The sequence below is a fragment of the Saccopteryx leptura genome, chromosome 1 (assembly GCF_036850995.1).
Source record: "Saccopteryx leptura isolate mSacLep1 chromosome 1, mSacLep1_pri_phased_curated, whole genome shotgun sequence".
NCBI classification, from domain to species: Eukaryota; Metazoa; Chordata; class Mammalia; order Chiroptera; family Emballonuridae; genus Saccopteryx; species Saccopteryx leptura.
In genome coordinates this window covers 168,269,007-168,286,200 of record NC_089503.1, presented here as the reverse complement: position 1 = coordinate 168,286,200, position 17,194 = coordinate 168,269,007, and the positions used below count along the sequence as shown (strand labels likewise).

Here is a 17,194-nt window from a genome sequence, read left to right as displayed (position 1 = left end):
TCATGAAAACTGAAATGCTTATCCCCCCCATACATTGACAAACCTATTAGGCTAGATTATAGTGTCTACATTATTGCTCATTGGACACTCTTTAATATCTGGTAATATATAAGAGTATAAAAATATATGTTGATCATTTATCCTTTAAATCTGTATAGCACTTTAGAATATTCTTGGTATGCTTACTTATACAGTATTCATGGTACCTTAGACAAAACATGCAGGGAAAAGCATTCACATCACCTCTCTATTATCGGAAGCACTAATAATGTAACCAAGGCAGTTGGAACTGAGATCATTTAATCCTGTCCAATGGGATTTTTGAGCCCACACATGCCAGGCAGAAGACCAGGACAAAACCCAGGTGCAGTGCTCCCTTACCAGTGGCTGCAGGGTCTTCGTTCTCACAGGTCAGTCGGGGCTGGGTGTGCTGAGCATCGCTGACAATTTTCTCATTCCAGGGAATGATGGCCACTCAGGGTCCACTGGGGACCATGCATGTTGGTTGGGTGATTTCTGAATCTCAGAGGTTCTGGACATCGGGAAAATCCTAGTGGCAATTCTGAATTTTCCAGAAAAGCCTGTGTTGGAATCTTGTTTTTTTACCTTCTCAGTCTGTGATCTCTGGGAATTGGACAAAGCACTCTGAGCCTGCTTGTTTTTCACCAAAAAAGTGGGAAGAATAACCCATAACCTTTTTTTTGTTGTTGTTGGAATTAAATGGGTAATATTTGATATAACCCAAGAAAGATGGTGTTTGATAATTGTATATTTTTCTATTGAGTTACCCCAAAGCAATGTGAGAACAATTCTTTTCTTATGGTAGATTGAATGGGTATATGTTTTCAGAAATGTCTACTTGTTGTTAAAATGCCTTGGAAATAAAAACAAATGTCTCAAGAATCCAGAATGTAGGTGTAATGTTTTTCTCATTAGTCATATTCCTTTCATTCATGTGATGGGTTCCTTTCTCTGTGACCTGAAAAATGACTGATGACCTCAGCAGAAAGTTGGGCTGAACAGTGCATTGCTTATAAGAAATGTTTATGAAATATTCAGACAAGAATGGAGTGATAAATATAACCATACTTGACAGATACATTCATATACCTAACAAAAATGCATTTCATATTCACAGGAAAGAAGGTACTAATTATATCTCTGATACTATACCATGAGTAAGATGGGAACTCAATTTAAATTTCAAACCAAAAATTTAGACTATAATTAATTTAATAATGAGTTCTCTCTTTGTGTTTTAGTAATAGTAGTGCCTCTGAGAGGGAAAAAAATGTGTATCGACATCAATTATGTGATACTTTTTTAAGAACGCATCACTATTTGTGAATTCAAGATATGTTATATAATTGAATTTGGTAAGATGAAAGAATAACTAGGTTTTCAGTACATGAAATGAAAATGATTGTGCAGAGTATACTCATTATTGATTGTTAGAGTATAGCAAGAGAATACTAACGCAAGATACTAAAACATTATGGGCTGACTTTTTCTATGATGCACTTGTTATCACATTTTGCTGTTATGTTTGCCAAAATGTTCTTCTATTGAGTTGGGAACCAGCTTATCTGCTTACTTTAATGATGGTGTCTCTCAGAATGGTTTGTAAGTACAGGAAAGAATGTATCGCTTCCATTAAAAAAATGCAACTGCCCACTAAGCAGTCTACCTAGTTGGGTTTTTCCCTAATGGCTATTGAAAGGGACCTTCAATGGTTTCCATTTTAAAAAATCTTGGTGAATGGTCCCCAGGTTCTAACAAGCTATATCAAAATAGAATTCACCTCATGGAAAAAAAGGAATCCCACAGTTCTTCTTTTTAATAACTGTTCAGCTACAAAATTTTATTGGTATCATTTTATGTTCCCTCTAGAGGATGTAAATGCACAAAAGCAGGGCCACAGAACATATAAAATTACAAATGAAATTTATTGTAAAAAGTAGAATGTCTTCTAGACTGGTGTCAGTATTTATTTCATTCATAAACCAAGACTGCAGTATAACATATTCATTGTCAGCAAGTTCATTGTGTGGAAATTTGCCATCCAATGTTATCAACGGATATAAGACAGATATTGAAAAGACAATTGAAATGTACTCTTCCAAACATAAACGGTTCCACAAAAAAGCACTGTAAAAACTCCTTCAAGGTTTTGGGTTGTGCTTGACATGAATGGTTAACTACATAATTTGGTCGTGTCATAATCCACTGTGTTTGGCAATTTGGCATTGAATGCCTGCAGGGCTGATTGGATCCTGACCACCTCACTCGTGGACAGCTTGAGTCTATGACGGAGCAAGCAGGAGAAGAGATCTAGACGGCGCTGGCCAGGCGGGGACAGTTTATTTACACGGTCTCTTATCTCTAGAAGCTGCAGAAGGGCCGAGTCCTGGGATCCCTGAGTGTAGGGGTAGTCCAGCTGCAGGATCAGGTCCCGAATTGCTTCGGGGTCAAAGTGCATGCTGTAGCCAAACACTTGAATGTTGTTGATTTTCATGTAGCCCAGGTTCCGGGAGGGGTCGATGAACTCCAGAGGTTCGTAGTAAATGCTCTCGTTGCCACTGGGGCCGTTGGACTTGATGCGGCTCCTCAGGTAGATGTGGACCGTCTCAAAGAAGGTCTTCCATTTGTTGCCCAGGGTCAGGGACCAGTTGTAGCACTGCAGGGGCAGGTCCAGCCTAGTCCGCTCCCAGTCCGGGAAGCTGTTCTCGCTGACGGGCATGAACCAGCTCTCGGAGTGGCTGCCCCCGAATGGGTTGATGTAGACGGCCAGCACTGGCTCCAGCGTGCTGTTCTTGGTCAGGCAGATCTGCAGAGAGAGCCCCAGGATCATGTGCACCAGGCTGGACTTGTACTTGTTGCTCTTCAGGGTGAGCAGCATGCGCTTCCGCCAGGAGGGGTCGAACCAGCTGTTGAGCCGCATGTCGTTGCTGATGAAGATGGCATGGACCTCGATCCGCCGGTCCGTCTTCTGCAGCAGGTAGCGCATCTCGAGGTCCTGCAGGTCTGTCTCGAAGCCGATGTAGTGGTCGGTGGACTCGGCCACCTCGGGCTTGCAGAGGCCCTGGCTCAGCATGAAGCCCGTGTTGCAGGCGCCGCAGCGGGTGCGGTTGTCGGGCGCACAGCTGAGGCAGGCGGCCGCGTCGCCCACCGCGCAGGGCAGGGCTGCCGTGCACGCCACCTGGTCGTTCGGGCAGGAGCAGGAGTGGGTCTCCTCCGAGAAGCTGCCCAGCAGCCCGTTCTCGTGGCAGTAGAGGAAGGACTGGATGCGGCTGAGCCAGTAGGTGGAGGTTCTGCAACACAAAACAGAACGGATGTAGGTAAATAGGGACCCGCGGCGGGGCGCGACTACCAAGTTCAACTGGGCTCCCAAAGCTCCACTACCGTGCATTTAACAGTTGTTACTTAACTGAGATAAAAAGCCATCTAGTTCATTATTAAACAAGTAAAATATGTATTTGTATAACATACATCAATTATATATTTATATAATAAACATGTTAATGTTACACACACACACACACACACACACACACACACACACACACACACACACATTTTTCTTTTTTACTTTGAGGAGGGGAGGGAGAGACAGACTCTTGCATGTGCTCCAACCGGGATCCACCGGGTAAGCCCTCTAGAGGGCGATGCTCTGCCCATCTGGGGCGTTGCTTTGTTGCTTAGCAACCAGATGATTTTTTTTTTTTTTTTTCTTTTTTTAAGTGCCTGAGGTGGAGGGCAGGGAGCTATATACTCAGCGCCCTGAGGTCTACTCGCTGGAACCAATTCCACCATGGCTGCGGGAAGAGGAGGGGGAGAGAGAGATAGAACACATGGTTGCTTCTCCTGTGTGCCCTGACGGAGAACTTCCACATACCTGCTGATACTTTACCACTGAGTCAACCAGCCAGGGCCCAAAAATGTTATATATTTATATGGTGTACCTATATTTTATATAGATATATACAATATATATTTTTTCCTTCATTGCTGCACAAGATTAGCTACAGAGGATTCTTTCTGAATAACTGCATGGCCTCTAAGTAGGATATTTGGGGGCTGATTGTGAATATGGTTGGGTCAGATATTGTTTTGAAAAGATGGAATCCAACAACAGGAAATATAAGGGGGTTATCATGAAAAATCTAGAGGAGAATTAGCACTTATAAATGACTGTTCATTCAATCACCCTTAGCTTCACACAGAACACTCGTGTTGCAGAAAACCTTAAATAGAAAAAGTAAAAGAAAAATAAACAACTCCAAATAGTCAATCAATGGACTTAAATTCAAGGTTTTATCCACATTGAAATAACAAGTACCTACTGAGAGGAAAAATATTAAAACATGTTTGATTTTATACTTACGGGCTGCTCAAAGAAATTGTAGAGAATATCTCGTTAAAACCAACTACAAGTTCTTTTAATAAGGGTTAAGTGTGTTAGTTTAATGTGTTCGATTTTGAGTCATTAACACTTTTTTCTTATTCCTTCCTGGAAAGCAGCCTAATCATGATGCAAATTTAAGATCTTATTTTCCTGTTTCCCCAATTGCTCAGATTCTCTTGGTGTGCTTAAATCTCAGTAAAATGGCCCTGGCCGGTTGGCCCAGTGGTAGAGCGTCGGCCTGGCGTGCAGAAGTCCCGGGTTCGATTCCTGGCCAGGGCACACAGGAGAAGCGCCCATCTGCTTCTTCATCCCTCCCCCTCTCCTTCCTCTCTGTCTCTCTCTTCCCCTCCTGCAGCGAGGCTCCATTGGAGCAAAGATGGCCCTGGGCGCTGGGGATGGCTCCTTGGCTTCTGCCCCATGGCTCTGGTCGCAACAGAGCGACGCCCCGGAAGGGCAGAGCATCGCCCCCTGGTGGGCGTGCCGGGTGGATCCCCGGTCGGGCTCATGCGGGAGTCTGTCTGACTTTCTATCCCCGTTTCCAGCTTCAGAGAAATACAAAAAAAAAAAAGAAAAAAAAATCTCAGTAAAATAATGAAGGAAAAGTGTGTGGCGGTGGGATTCTGATTTTTTTTTTTTTTTTTTGAGTGTATGTTTATCGTGATGTTTTCTCATGCTACTTGTGCGATCATGGAAAGGTGGAACAGGTTCTGTATTCCACTTTCTTTCATGTGAAAAATGGGAATAGTGTTATCTCTGATATTGTGTTCCTGTGAGATATAGTTAGGCTCAGACTGTATGCATGTGCTCAGAATATTACCAAGGATATGCCTTAAGGAAACACTGAGATTGTATCTACTTCTGGGATTTTTATACTTTTCCTGTGTTCATTATGTTGCACACATAAGATTTCCTGCAAAATGGACTCCATATTTTACTCAGTCCCAAAGATGTTACACTGTTACCATTTTAAAGAAATTGTGTGTGCTGAACACTGCAGAATACAGGTCTTAATCTGTGTAAATAGTAAAAACAATATATTAAGGTATTCAGAACAATATTTCACCTATTTATATTTTCATCTTTATTTTTGGTTCCAGCTCATCTGCCCCTTGCAACATAACAATTTTTTTCCCTAAATTAAGCTCTTCCATGTTTCCCCAAATTAAGTAAATTGAACATCTTGATTCCCACCCAACACATTTACTTGTTTTTTCCCCATAGTGCGCTTTTCCACTTAAAATTGTGTATTATGTGCTTCCCTGTTTATACTCCATTTATGCCATTAAACACAACGTCCAGCTTGTCAGAACCCAGAGTATTTGTTCATAGTTATAGATCCAGTGCTAGAAGGGTGCCCAGAGACCACAGCACTTTAATATTTCCTGAATATTGAATCCAGTGGATAGATGAATTAAAGGAACATTTAGTCAATAAGTGTATTTTCAAGTGAGATTTAAAGCCTTAAGATTCACATTTAATATAGTTGTGAAGTAGCTTGCAAATTCCTTCCTTTACTCCCTTCCTACATACCTTTCTCCCTTCCACCCCCACCTCGTTTTTTTCTTTCTGTGTTCTGTTTATTTCCACCTATTATAAAGTATATATCCTATCTGGATGGGAAATATTTTCTTCCCTGAAACCAAAGCCTCCATTCCCCAAGCCCTCCCTCTCCTCTGTACGCTCTAATAACCCTTCCAAACCATAAGGGCAAACTAACAATGAAATATATTGACCCAAGCCTAAAGGCAAAGCTCACAAAACTAGGGCGCTACAGGGAGAAGCATTTGGAGACTTTGGTGGGAAAGCAATGGCTTTTCCCAGTCCTTTCTGCACCTCCGCAGATGCATTTCAGCTTGTCACATATGAATATTGATGATGGCACTGCCCTGGTTCTTGACCACAGGGATGGAGGAGCTAGCCTATGGATTTTCTTCCTTGCTGCTTCCTGTCCTTTCGACCATTTTACTGTATTCCACAATGAGGAAAGAGTGTTTTCAGGGCAAAAGAAATACAAGAGAAAGTCTTTTCTTTTCACTCCTTTTAAGAATTTGGTGAAAGCAGCAGTCAGAAATAGAAGACGGAGCCAATTTCAGGATTGAACGTATATTTTTCACTTACCCAGAAGATCACAGAGTTGTTTTTTTTCTTTTATTCTTTCCAACAAAGTAAAATTGAGCTTTAAAAAAAATTATTTTAAACTTTAAAATATGTTCAGAGAAGTAGCTTCAAAATTAGGTTGTTTCAAGTATGTTGTTAAAAGTTTCCTCTTAGACCTAAATATTAAGACAAACTACTACATTCTCATATATAACTTTTTTGACACGTACTAAAGGTATAATGTCTAGGATCCTGAATGACACTAAGGGGCACTGATGTTTTTGGAAGCCAAACTACCCATTTGAATCCTGCCTCTCTGACCTCATTATATAAAACAGAAATAAAATACAGGTTGTTGTAAGCATTAAAGCACAACTGAAAGACAGACATTTAAAAGAGTGGCCATGCACAGAATAAATGCAAATACTATTCTCATTATCACCGTTATCACCACTGTTATCTTTTAAATGAATATCACTGCCTGCAGTTTCTTTATTGCAAATGCTATATTTTTCCTCCACAAAATGGAAAGTTTCCCTCTGTCTTCAACAATTCATAGATTCTATTTAAAAGTGCATGCATGACCTCTTTATGATATCTTTGGAATTCTCAAAAATCTACAGAAACAAAATGGCTCATGTTCAGGACATTACCTTCTCACGTGGAATGGTGCGTGCTACAGTATTAGAGAGCATATGCTGATTTAGTAAACATGCTCTCTTCTAGTGAAATCCTCTCCAAGCACTAATAATCTTATTTCAAAGGTCCCTTGTTCCAACCTTCTGATCTTTCATTGCTCTCCAAACCTGTACAACGTGGATCTGAACTGTCAAACCTAAGCAATATCATTTTGGTATCTTTTCAAAGTTAAATACCATCCTTTTGGGTTGGGCATTTCATGTCAGCCTTCGTAGAGTTATTCTTGAAACATAATACGTTAAACTAAATATGAATTTGGGATTAAGCACCCATAGTCATTTTTAAAAAATCAAAAGCTGATTATTAGCTCAGTCAAGGATAGACACTTCCTTGTCCCCCTCTCCTAACTCTGCCGCTCTGGCCAGCTCAGCCTTGGCTGTGTGGCCTGGGCTTGTATTGACTGTCCTGACACACAATAGTATCACTACTGCAAATAACATCATACCTTGAGAAAAAGAATGTAATTGTCAAAGGTCCCTTTGCTATGAGTTGCCCAAGGAAGTGTGTGTGTGTGTGTGTGTATTATATATATTCATATAGATACACATCTATAGACCTATAGACACATGCACACACATGTGATCCTGAATTCAATGTCTACTAATTTAGCATGCAGAAGGACAAAAGGACAATGTTAAAGTGAGTGAAGCATTGAAGATGTGGGTTATATTTTAAGGTAATATAGGCTGGTGAGAACACTCCTTGAGGTTTTATCCATGTGCAGCACTTTTACAAGCATTCTATCCTTAGTCTTCACAATCCAAACAACTCCCTGAATAAAGATGCCTGTTACTCCGATTTGTAGATAAGGCCATGAGTTATAAAAAGCTTAAATAACCACAACTTTTTTGAGGGCAAAACAGCTAGTGAATGAGAGAACTGAAGGTTCATCTCTGGTCTTTTTTCCTATCTATGAAATTTTTGGCTATGAAACCAGAGCAGAGGGAACAAAAGCAAAAATTAACAAGTGGGACCCCCTCAAACCGAAAGCTTCCATTCAACCAATCTGTAATCCATTTGGTTGAGTGGTGGACACAGAAAAATCTGCTTACATCTGAAACATTTTATCTACCTGTATGCTGCATTTGTATCATGGTTCCAAAAAAGAAAAGAAGTCAGTATATCTAAGTATATCTATGTATCGTTCTTCTACTTACTACATAGACTATGAATAGAATCTGGTCACCATTCAGGGTGTGAAACAGGAGAACCACAAAGATGACTGCAGTTACTTTTCTGGGCACAAAGAGAAAATGTTTCAAAAAGAATGATGAGAAATAAACCTTGTTTGAGCCCCGCTAGTCTATGGTACTGTTCTCATAGCGGACTGGATTGAGAGACAGCGTTCCTAATTTTTCTACCAGTTTCAATGTTGCATTGAAGTCTGTGGACAATAAAAGAAGGTTTCCAATGATTGTGTAGAAGGCAGAAGCATCCCAGTCTGTTTCTCCCGCCTCGCCATTTTCCTGACGGAACTACAGGCAAGGATGAATGAACTTCAGTGCCCATTCCACATCTGCTTAGCAAACAAACAAGGGAGCCGGCGCTTGAGTCCTTGGGACCGCAGGCAGACTCGCATAACGTAGAGCATCTCTCTTTTTCTCAGTGTACAAGACATTCCATTAACTAAAATATAATCTGAGCGGGGGACAAATGAGTCACCCTAGATGTCATCGGTGACGCAAATCCAATGGGTATTCAAAACCAGTTCTTCTAAGAGAACCTGTGGTGTAAACTGCAACACTACTGAAGACAGCCTCTTATCAGCCAGCCCTTCAGGAACCCAGCCTGTGCTCTTGACAGCAGGAAACTCCCTATTACTTAGTATTGTCAGTTTAGACCAGGGGTAGTCAACCTTTTCATACCTACCGCCCACTTTTGTATCTCTGTCAGTGGTAAAATTTTCTAACTGCCCACCGGTTCAACAGTAATGGTGATTTATAAAGTAGGGAAGTAACTTTACTTTATAAAATTTATAAAGCAGAGTTACAGCAAGTTAAAGCATATAATAATAGTTACTTACCAAGTACTTTATGTCGGATTTTTGCTAAGTTTGGCAGAATAAATCTTTATAAAACAACTTACTATAGTTAAATCTATCTTTTTATTTATACTTTGGTTGCTCTGCTACAGTCCACCATAAAAGCTGGAATGTCCACTAGTGGGCAGTAGAGACCAGGTTGACTACCACTGGTTTAGACCAACTTTAATTGTTGAACAGTGAATTCCTTTTTCAAACCAATTCAGAATTGTGTATTACTATCTTTTTTGAATTCCTTTTTCAAACCAATTCAGAATTGTGTATTACTATCTTTTTTGCTTACAAATTTATTTTGTTATATCTGCTTTTTTATTTATGCCTTTTGATGATAGAATGACTCCTTATAGGATAAAAGGGAAAAAAACCACATAGGTAAAAATATATGGATACCATGATATGAAAATATTAGATGATTAATTTGTACCAGGTGTTTACAAAATACATGGAATAAGTATCCTAATAAAAAGAAGTTTTGACCTTATGAAATCACATATGATTTGCAAACTGAGAGTTAACAGTTGCCATTTGAGAGACAATCATTGGTTCCACAGAATGTCTTTACTAGAGGTTAAAACCACAGACTCCCAGTCCTCAGAGCCACCAGGTAATCACACACTCCTCACATGCACCATTAAGTAATGATCGCAAATATATAATGAGCAGTTAGAATGTGCCAGGGAATATTGAAATGTTTTAGATATATTAACAGCTACTTAGTCCTTGCAATAACTCTGTGAGGTGAGTGCCATCATTATCCAGGTTTACAGGTGCACAGGGTGCCCCTGACCTAACGGCACAGACTCTCTAGAAAAATGAGCCACAGCCTCCATTCTTTACCATGACCACTGTATTAGCTATAATGTTACTGGCCAAGAAGGACAGTATAAAGTATAACAGAATGTAGAGAAAAGGCATTTTTCCTAGTAATTATAATTCCAGGCTACCTTCTAAGGTGACCGTTATCTGAAATGTACTGGCAGCTCAGATAAGCTTCAGGGAAGAAATGTGAGCCACTCTACTGTCTCTGGATTAATAAACACAATGCGGGATCCAGATAGAACTCACACCGGCATCTTAATAGCATCACAGAGTTGATTGATCTCTACAGTGTTAGCCAGGGACCCTGTGATAAATGCCAGTTTCATAGGTTATGTTAAAGTTAGGAAGCAATGAGAATTGTGGTGTCAATGAGTTTCCGAGGTGACCTGGATCAGAGTGTGCCTAGGACATTTGATCTTTTGAAGTGAAGTGTCTGGAACCATAATGAATAGATTTTTGGGTCACTTTCATAAAATTGTGAAAATTAATAAACAGAAACCTCATTTCAAATGGAGTAGGGAAGCTAGAAAAGGGAGTGTTCACACACCTGTCACTCATTGCACACTATTGCCTCCATCAGGAAGAGACACACCTTGCATCTCCAACAGGAAGTGGTCCCACATGATTATCTCAGTGAGAGGAAAAGAAGATTTCTGCCCAGTGACAGCTCAGCCAATGAAACATCACTATGCCTCAAATTTTACAATGCCAGTTTAATACAGAACCTGGAGGCATGTTAATATCATACAAAAGCCTGTTCAAAAATAAGTATATGTGTTTTTAACCTTGGTTAGCTCTATCCTAATAATGCAATGAAACTGTCAAATTAATGCTGAGAATATATGCTATGTTCTTCGGTCATGAAGATTTCTCTGAATTTCAAATAATAATAGATTATTAACTGAAGTGATATTGAAATCATTGAGTATTAGCATATTATGAATTCCTTGACCATGTCACCAAGTAAGCCAAGTGGAACTGCCTATATACTTCACAAAGCTTTTTGGTTTTACACTGAAAAGTTTAGAGAATCCATTTGCAAAACGGAAATGGCGCCGTGAGCAGCGCGTCCGACAGATCTCCCCAAAAACTCAACAAATTTATCAACTAGATACAGAAAAATTTATCCTCGGAGCATTCCGGAGTTCCACACACACTGAAAGTGAAAGGAGTGTTATCACTTGAATCTGAGAGACGGGTCGGAGCTGAGGGTGTGGAAGAAGCTAACTACCGCACGGACGTTCATTCAAGCCGAGGAGGGAGTACGCCTGTGGTGAGTCAACCCACGCGTGCAACTGCCCGCCCACACTCTGCGAGCAGCCGCCAGTGTGCCGTGAGAAACCGTGCGCGTGCGCCCCGTGCCGCGGTCCGGTTGCAGAGCAAGCTCCCTTGCACCGCGAGTGTCCCCAGCGGCCTGCGCACTGCGAGTGATAGTCCCCAGCCACCGGCATGCCTAGAGCACCCCATTCACTCGCATACCCTGAATGTCCCACTCCCCCACACGCCCAGAGCACCCCACTCGCCCGCACACCCAGAGTGCCCCATTCTCCCATGCGCCCAGTGCACCCCAGCCACCAGCGGCAAGGCAAGCGGGAAGGGCGCCAAAGCTATCTTCCCTACTCCGGAGATTCTCTCCATGGGCGGGGCACCTCACCCAGCCATTCAAGCTAACAATCAAGCGTTGGGGGAGGGGCGCGCGGGCAGCTTGAAATACTTTCTGGAGCACAGCTGCGGATCCAATCACTAAAATTAGCTTAACCCACGAAATCTGCGCACCCATGGGGCTCTAATTGATAAGATCTCTCTCAGTTCAGGGATCCAAAACAAGAAGCGTGATATTTTTTAGTGCCTCTTGCTAAAGGGGTGGAGGCAACTTCTGATTGACAGAGCCTTCATATTCAGGGATATACGCTAACAAGAGGGACTTGGCAGATGTTAAGATCTATACAGCAAGCAGCGACTAGTGCCTCTTCTTCCCAGCCAAAACAGGCTACAAAGTGTGGAAAGCCTGGGTTGAGTGGTCCAACTGAATGCTAGGCGCTGAACAGTCACCTTGACAACAATTGACTCCCAGCCCCACCTGATTACGCTGGAGGCTCTGACTGCCAGAGCCTTACCCAGAGCCTTGTGCTGAGTGGGGATAGAGTGGGGATTTCCCAGCTCTTTGAGCCTCTTACTCCCCAGGCAGAAGCAGTGGCAGCCTCATAGCTGGATCACCAGGCTGCTAATTCAGGAAGGGGAGACTAGGAGAAAGACTCCGGGAAAGCAAACTCCCTCATTGTTGGACCCTGCAAACACCAACAAGCCTTGACTACCAAAGAGACTAAAGCCAATTATATGACATTGCCATAGAATCCCATCAACTACAAATCCCTACCTAAGCGTGACACAGGGGCAGAGCCTGGGGTACAGAATCACCGACCAGGAAGAGGGAGAGAAAAGAAAAAGGAAGAAGTTAACCTCTCAAAATCAACAAAAATCCACAGACTTTATAACTTGTTCCACTATTTTTTTTTTGTTGTTTGTTTTTTCTATCTTATTGCCTTTATTATTATTACTTCTATTTCCTCCACCTTGGTCTTTTTATTCTCTGCCCATCTTATGCTTCCCTTTTCTTGAACTACACGACCCATGTGTTACATTTTATTTCTTTTCTTCATCCTTACTCTCCTTTAGGGTTACACTCCAAAACCCTTAACTCTCACCCTCTCCCCTTTTGTTTTTTTTTTTCTTTTCCTTTTTTTCTTTCTTCGTTTTTCTCTTTTTCTTATTTTTTCCTTTCTATTTGTTTCTTCTTTTCTCCTTTTACTTTTCCTCCCATTCAATCCTCAATCACGAACAAATTATTTAATTTGGGACTCAACTTTTTTTTGTTTTGTTTTGTTTTTTTTGCTTTTGTTTTTGGTTTTCTTTTGTTTGTATGTTTTTGTGGCATTTTGGGTACTTTTTGTTTTGCTTTTTAACTCATTATCATTCCTCCCAACCCAAGGTCTCCATTGTATTTAGTCTTTGCTCCACTTAATACAACAGATTTTTACTTATTATTTTTATTTTTTTTCTTCTTTAATTATTATTTTTTTGCTCCTTTTTTCTGTTTCCCTCTTATCCCTCTCATTATATCTCTTAGTTGACCATCACTTACAAGCAAAGCATTTTATACTTGTCTAAGATTTTCTCCTTTTTTTTTGCATTTAGTAGGTCCCTACCCCCTTTTTTGCCCCTTGAACTCTTCACCCCAAATCAGGCCCTCTGTTATAGGCAGTTTTTGTTCCATTTAGCATAATATAATTCACAGGTCACCACAATATTTCCCTAAGGAGGGGAGAGGAGGGGAAGAGAAGAAAGAAAAAAGGGGGAAATAATAAATTATTACTGGGGTTTTTTTGTGGGATGTTTTTCTTTTTTCCTTTTTTTTTTTTTTTACTTTTTATTCTTTATTAATTCTAATCAGTGCTATCAACAAGACCACCCTCAGATGCCAATAATAAAAAGGAAATCGAATAGTATGGATACAAAAGACAGAGAGGTAACACAAATAGATGTGGAAAAACCTATGGAGAAAAGATTTAACATATTGGAAACCTTGGAGCTAAATGACAAAGAATTTAAAATAGAAATCCTAAAAATACTCAGAGATATACAAGAAAACACAGAAAGGCAATTTAGGGAGCTCAGAAAACAACTCAACGATCACAAAGAATATATTACCAAAAAAATTGAAACTATGAAAACAAACAGAAATGAAAAACTCAATTCACGAGCTGAAAAACGAGGTAACAAGCTTAGCTAATAGAACAGCCCAGATAGAAGATAGGATTAGTGAAATAAAAGACAAGCAACTTGAGGCACAACAGAAAGAAGAAGAAAGACTCAAAAATAATAAAAAATGAGAAAGCCCTACAGGAATTGTCTGACTCCATCAGAAAGAATAACATAAGAATAATAGGTATATCAGAGGGAGAAGAGAAAGAAAATGGAATGGAGAATATACTCAAGCAAATAATAGACGAGAACTTCCCAAGCCTGTGGAAAGAACTAAAGCCTCAAATTCAAGAAGCAAACAGAACACCGAGTTTTCTTAATCCCAACAAACCCAATCCAAGGCACATCATAATGAAGATGACACAAACCAATGACAAAGAAAAAATTCTCAAGGCAGCCAGGGAAAAGAAGAGTACAACATATAAAGGAAGGCCTATTAGATTATCATCAGATTTCTCAGCAGAAACTCTACAAGCTAGAAGAGAGTGGACCCCAATATTTAAAGCCCTGAAAGAGAGGAACTTTCAGCCAAGAATACTATACCCATCAAAGCTATCCTTCAAGTACAAAGGAGATATAAAAACATTCACAAATACAGAAAAGATGAGAGAATTTATCATCAGAAAGCCCCCACTCCAGGAAATACTAAAGGGGGATTTCCAACCAGATTCAAAGAACAAAACAAAACAAAGCTACAAGTAACAGCTCCACCAAGAACACAATAAAACCAAATTTATACTGTGACAACAAAAGAAAAAAAGGGGGGAGAGGATGGAGATTAACAGTAGCAAAGGACGATGAAGCGCATAAATACTCATAAGATAGGGTACTACAATGAATATGGTAGGTACCCTTTTCATTACTTAATGGTAACCACCCTTGAAAAAACCACCACAAAAACACTTGACTTAAAAAAGGTAGCAAGAGAGGAAAGATGTATGGAATACAAACAAACAAAAACAAATGATAGAAAAACAAAAGAGAAGAATCAAACAAGATACAAAACTAACAGAAAGCAATTTATAAAATGGCAATAGGGAACCCACAAGAGTCAATAATTACACTAAATGTAAATGGATTAAACTTACCAATAAAAAGACACAGAGTAGTAGAATAGATTAAAAAAAGAAAATCCAATTGTATGCTGCCTACAAGAAACACATCTAAGCAACAAGGATAAAAACAAATTTAGCGTGAAAGCCTGGAAAACAATACTCCAAGCAAACAACACCCCAAAAAAAGCAGGTGTAGCAATGCTCATATCTAATAATGCTGACTACAAGACAGAAAAAGTACTCAGAGACAAAAATGGTCATTTCATAATGATTACGGGGACACTGAATCAAGAAGACATAACAATCCTTAATATATATGCACCAAACCAAGGAGCACCAAAATATAAAAGACAGCTACTTATTGACCTTAAAACAAAAACTGACAAAAATACAATCATACTTGGAGACCTCAATATACTGCTGACGGCTCTAGATCGGTAATCCAAACAGAGAATCAATAAAGATATATTGGCATTAAACGAAATACTAGAACACCTGGATATGATAGACATCTACAGGACACTTCATCCCAAAGCAACAGAGTATACATTTTTCCCTAGTGTACATGGAACATTCTCAAGAATTGGCCATATGTTGGGCCACAAAGACAATATCAGCAAATTTAGAAAAATTGAAATTGTACCAAGCATATTCTCTGATCATAAAGCCGTGAAACTAGAATTCAACTGCAAAAAAGAGGGGGAAAAACCCACAAAAATGTGGAAACTAAACAACATACTTCTAAAAAATGAATGGGTCAAAGAAGAAATAAGCGCAGAGATCAAAAGATATATACAGACAAATGAAAATGACAATACGACATATCAGAATCTCTGGGATGCAGCAAAAGCAGTAATAAGAGGAAAGTTCATATCACTTCAGGCCTATATGAACAAACAAGAGAGAGCCCAAGTAAAGCACTTAACTTCACACCTTAAGGAACTAGAAAAAGAAGAACAAAGACTACCCAAAACCAGCCAAAGAAAGGAGATAATAAAAATCAGAGCAGAAATAAACGAAATTGAGAACAGAAAAACTATAGAAAAAATCAATAAAACAAGGAGCAGGTTCTTCGAAAAGATCAACAAAATTGACAAACCCTTGGCAAGACTCACCAAGGAAAAAAGGCACAGGACTCAAATAAATAAAATCCAAAATGAAAGAGGAGAAATCACCACAGACATCATAGATATACTAAGAATTATTGTAGAATACTATGAAAAACTATATGCCACCAAATACAACAATCTAGAAGAAATGGATAAATTCCTAGAGCAATACAATCTTCCTAGACTGAGTCATGAAGAAGCAGAATGCCTAAACAGACCAATCAGCAGGGAGGAAATAGAAAAAACTATTAAAAACCTCCCCCAAAATAAAAGTCCAGGCCCAGACGGTTATACTAGTGAATTCTATCAAACATTCAAAGAAGACTTGGTTCCTATTCTACTGAAAGTCTTCCAAAAAATTGAAGGAGAAGCAATACTTCCAAACATATTTTATGAGGCCAACATAACCCTCATACCGAAATCTGGCAAGGATGGCACAAAGAAAGAAAACTACAGACCAATATCTCTAATGAATACAGATGCTAAAATACTAAACAAAATACTGGCAAATCGAATACAACAACATATTAAAAAAATAATACATCGTGATCAAGTGGGATTCATCCCAGAATCTCAAGGATGATTCAACATACGTAAAACGGTTAACGTAATACACCATATCAACAAAACAAAGAACAAAAACCACATGATCTTATCAATAGATGCAGAAAAGGCTTTTGATAAAATACAACACAATTTTATGTTTAAGACTCTCAACAAAATGGGTATAGAAGGAAAATATCTCAACATGATAAAGGCCATATATGATAAACCATCAGCTAACATCATATTAAATGGCATAAAACTGAGGACTTTCCACCTTAAATCAGGAACAAGACAGGGTTGTCCACTCTCTCCACTCTTATTTAATGTGGTGCTAGAAGTTCTGGCCAGAGCAATCAGACAAGACAAAGAAATAAAAGGCATCCATATCGGAAAAGAAGAAGTAAAGGTATCACTTTTTGCTGTTGATATGATCCTATACATCAAAAACCCAAAGGACTCCACAAAAAGATTACTAGAAACAATAAACCAATACAGTAAGGTTGCAGGATACAAAACTAACATACAAAAGTCCATAGCCTTTCTATATGCCAACAATGAAATATTAGAAAACGAACTAAAAAAAATAATCCCCTTCACGATTGCAACAACAACAACAAAATACCTAGGAATAAACATAACAAAGAATGTAAAGGACCTATAT

At 39.5% G+C, this 17,194-nt stretch overlaps 1 protein-coding gene across 4 annotated transcripts in view; it reads right to left on the bottom strand.

Annotated features, from left to right (window-relative positions):
* Positions 1–1,932: 1,932 nt before the first annotated feature.
* Positions 1,933–17,194, bottom strand: part of BRINP3 (BMP/retinoic acid inducible neural specific 3) — a 342,152-nt gene continuing 326,890 nt past the window's right edge. For all 4 annotated transcript variants that reach the window (XM_066360881.1, XM_066360884.1, XM_066360885.1 and 1 more), the window contains one exon: positions 1,933–3,311. In XM_066360881.1, coding sequence (XP_066216978.1) covers positions 2,195–3,311 — 1,117 coding nt within the window. In that variant the 3' untranslated portion in view covers positions 1,933–2,194. The remainder of the gene's footprint in view (positions 3,312–17,194) is intronic.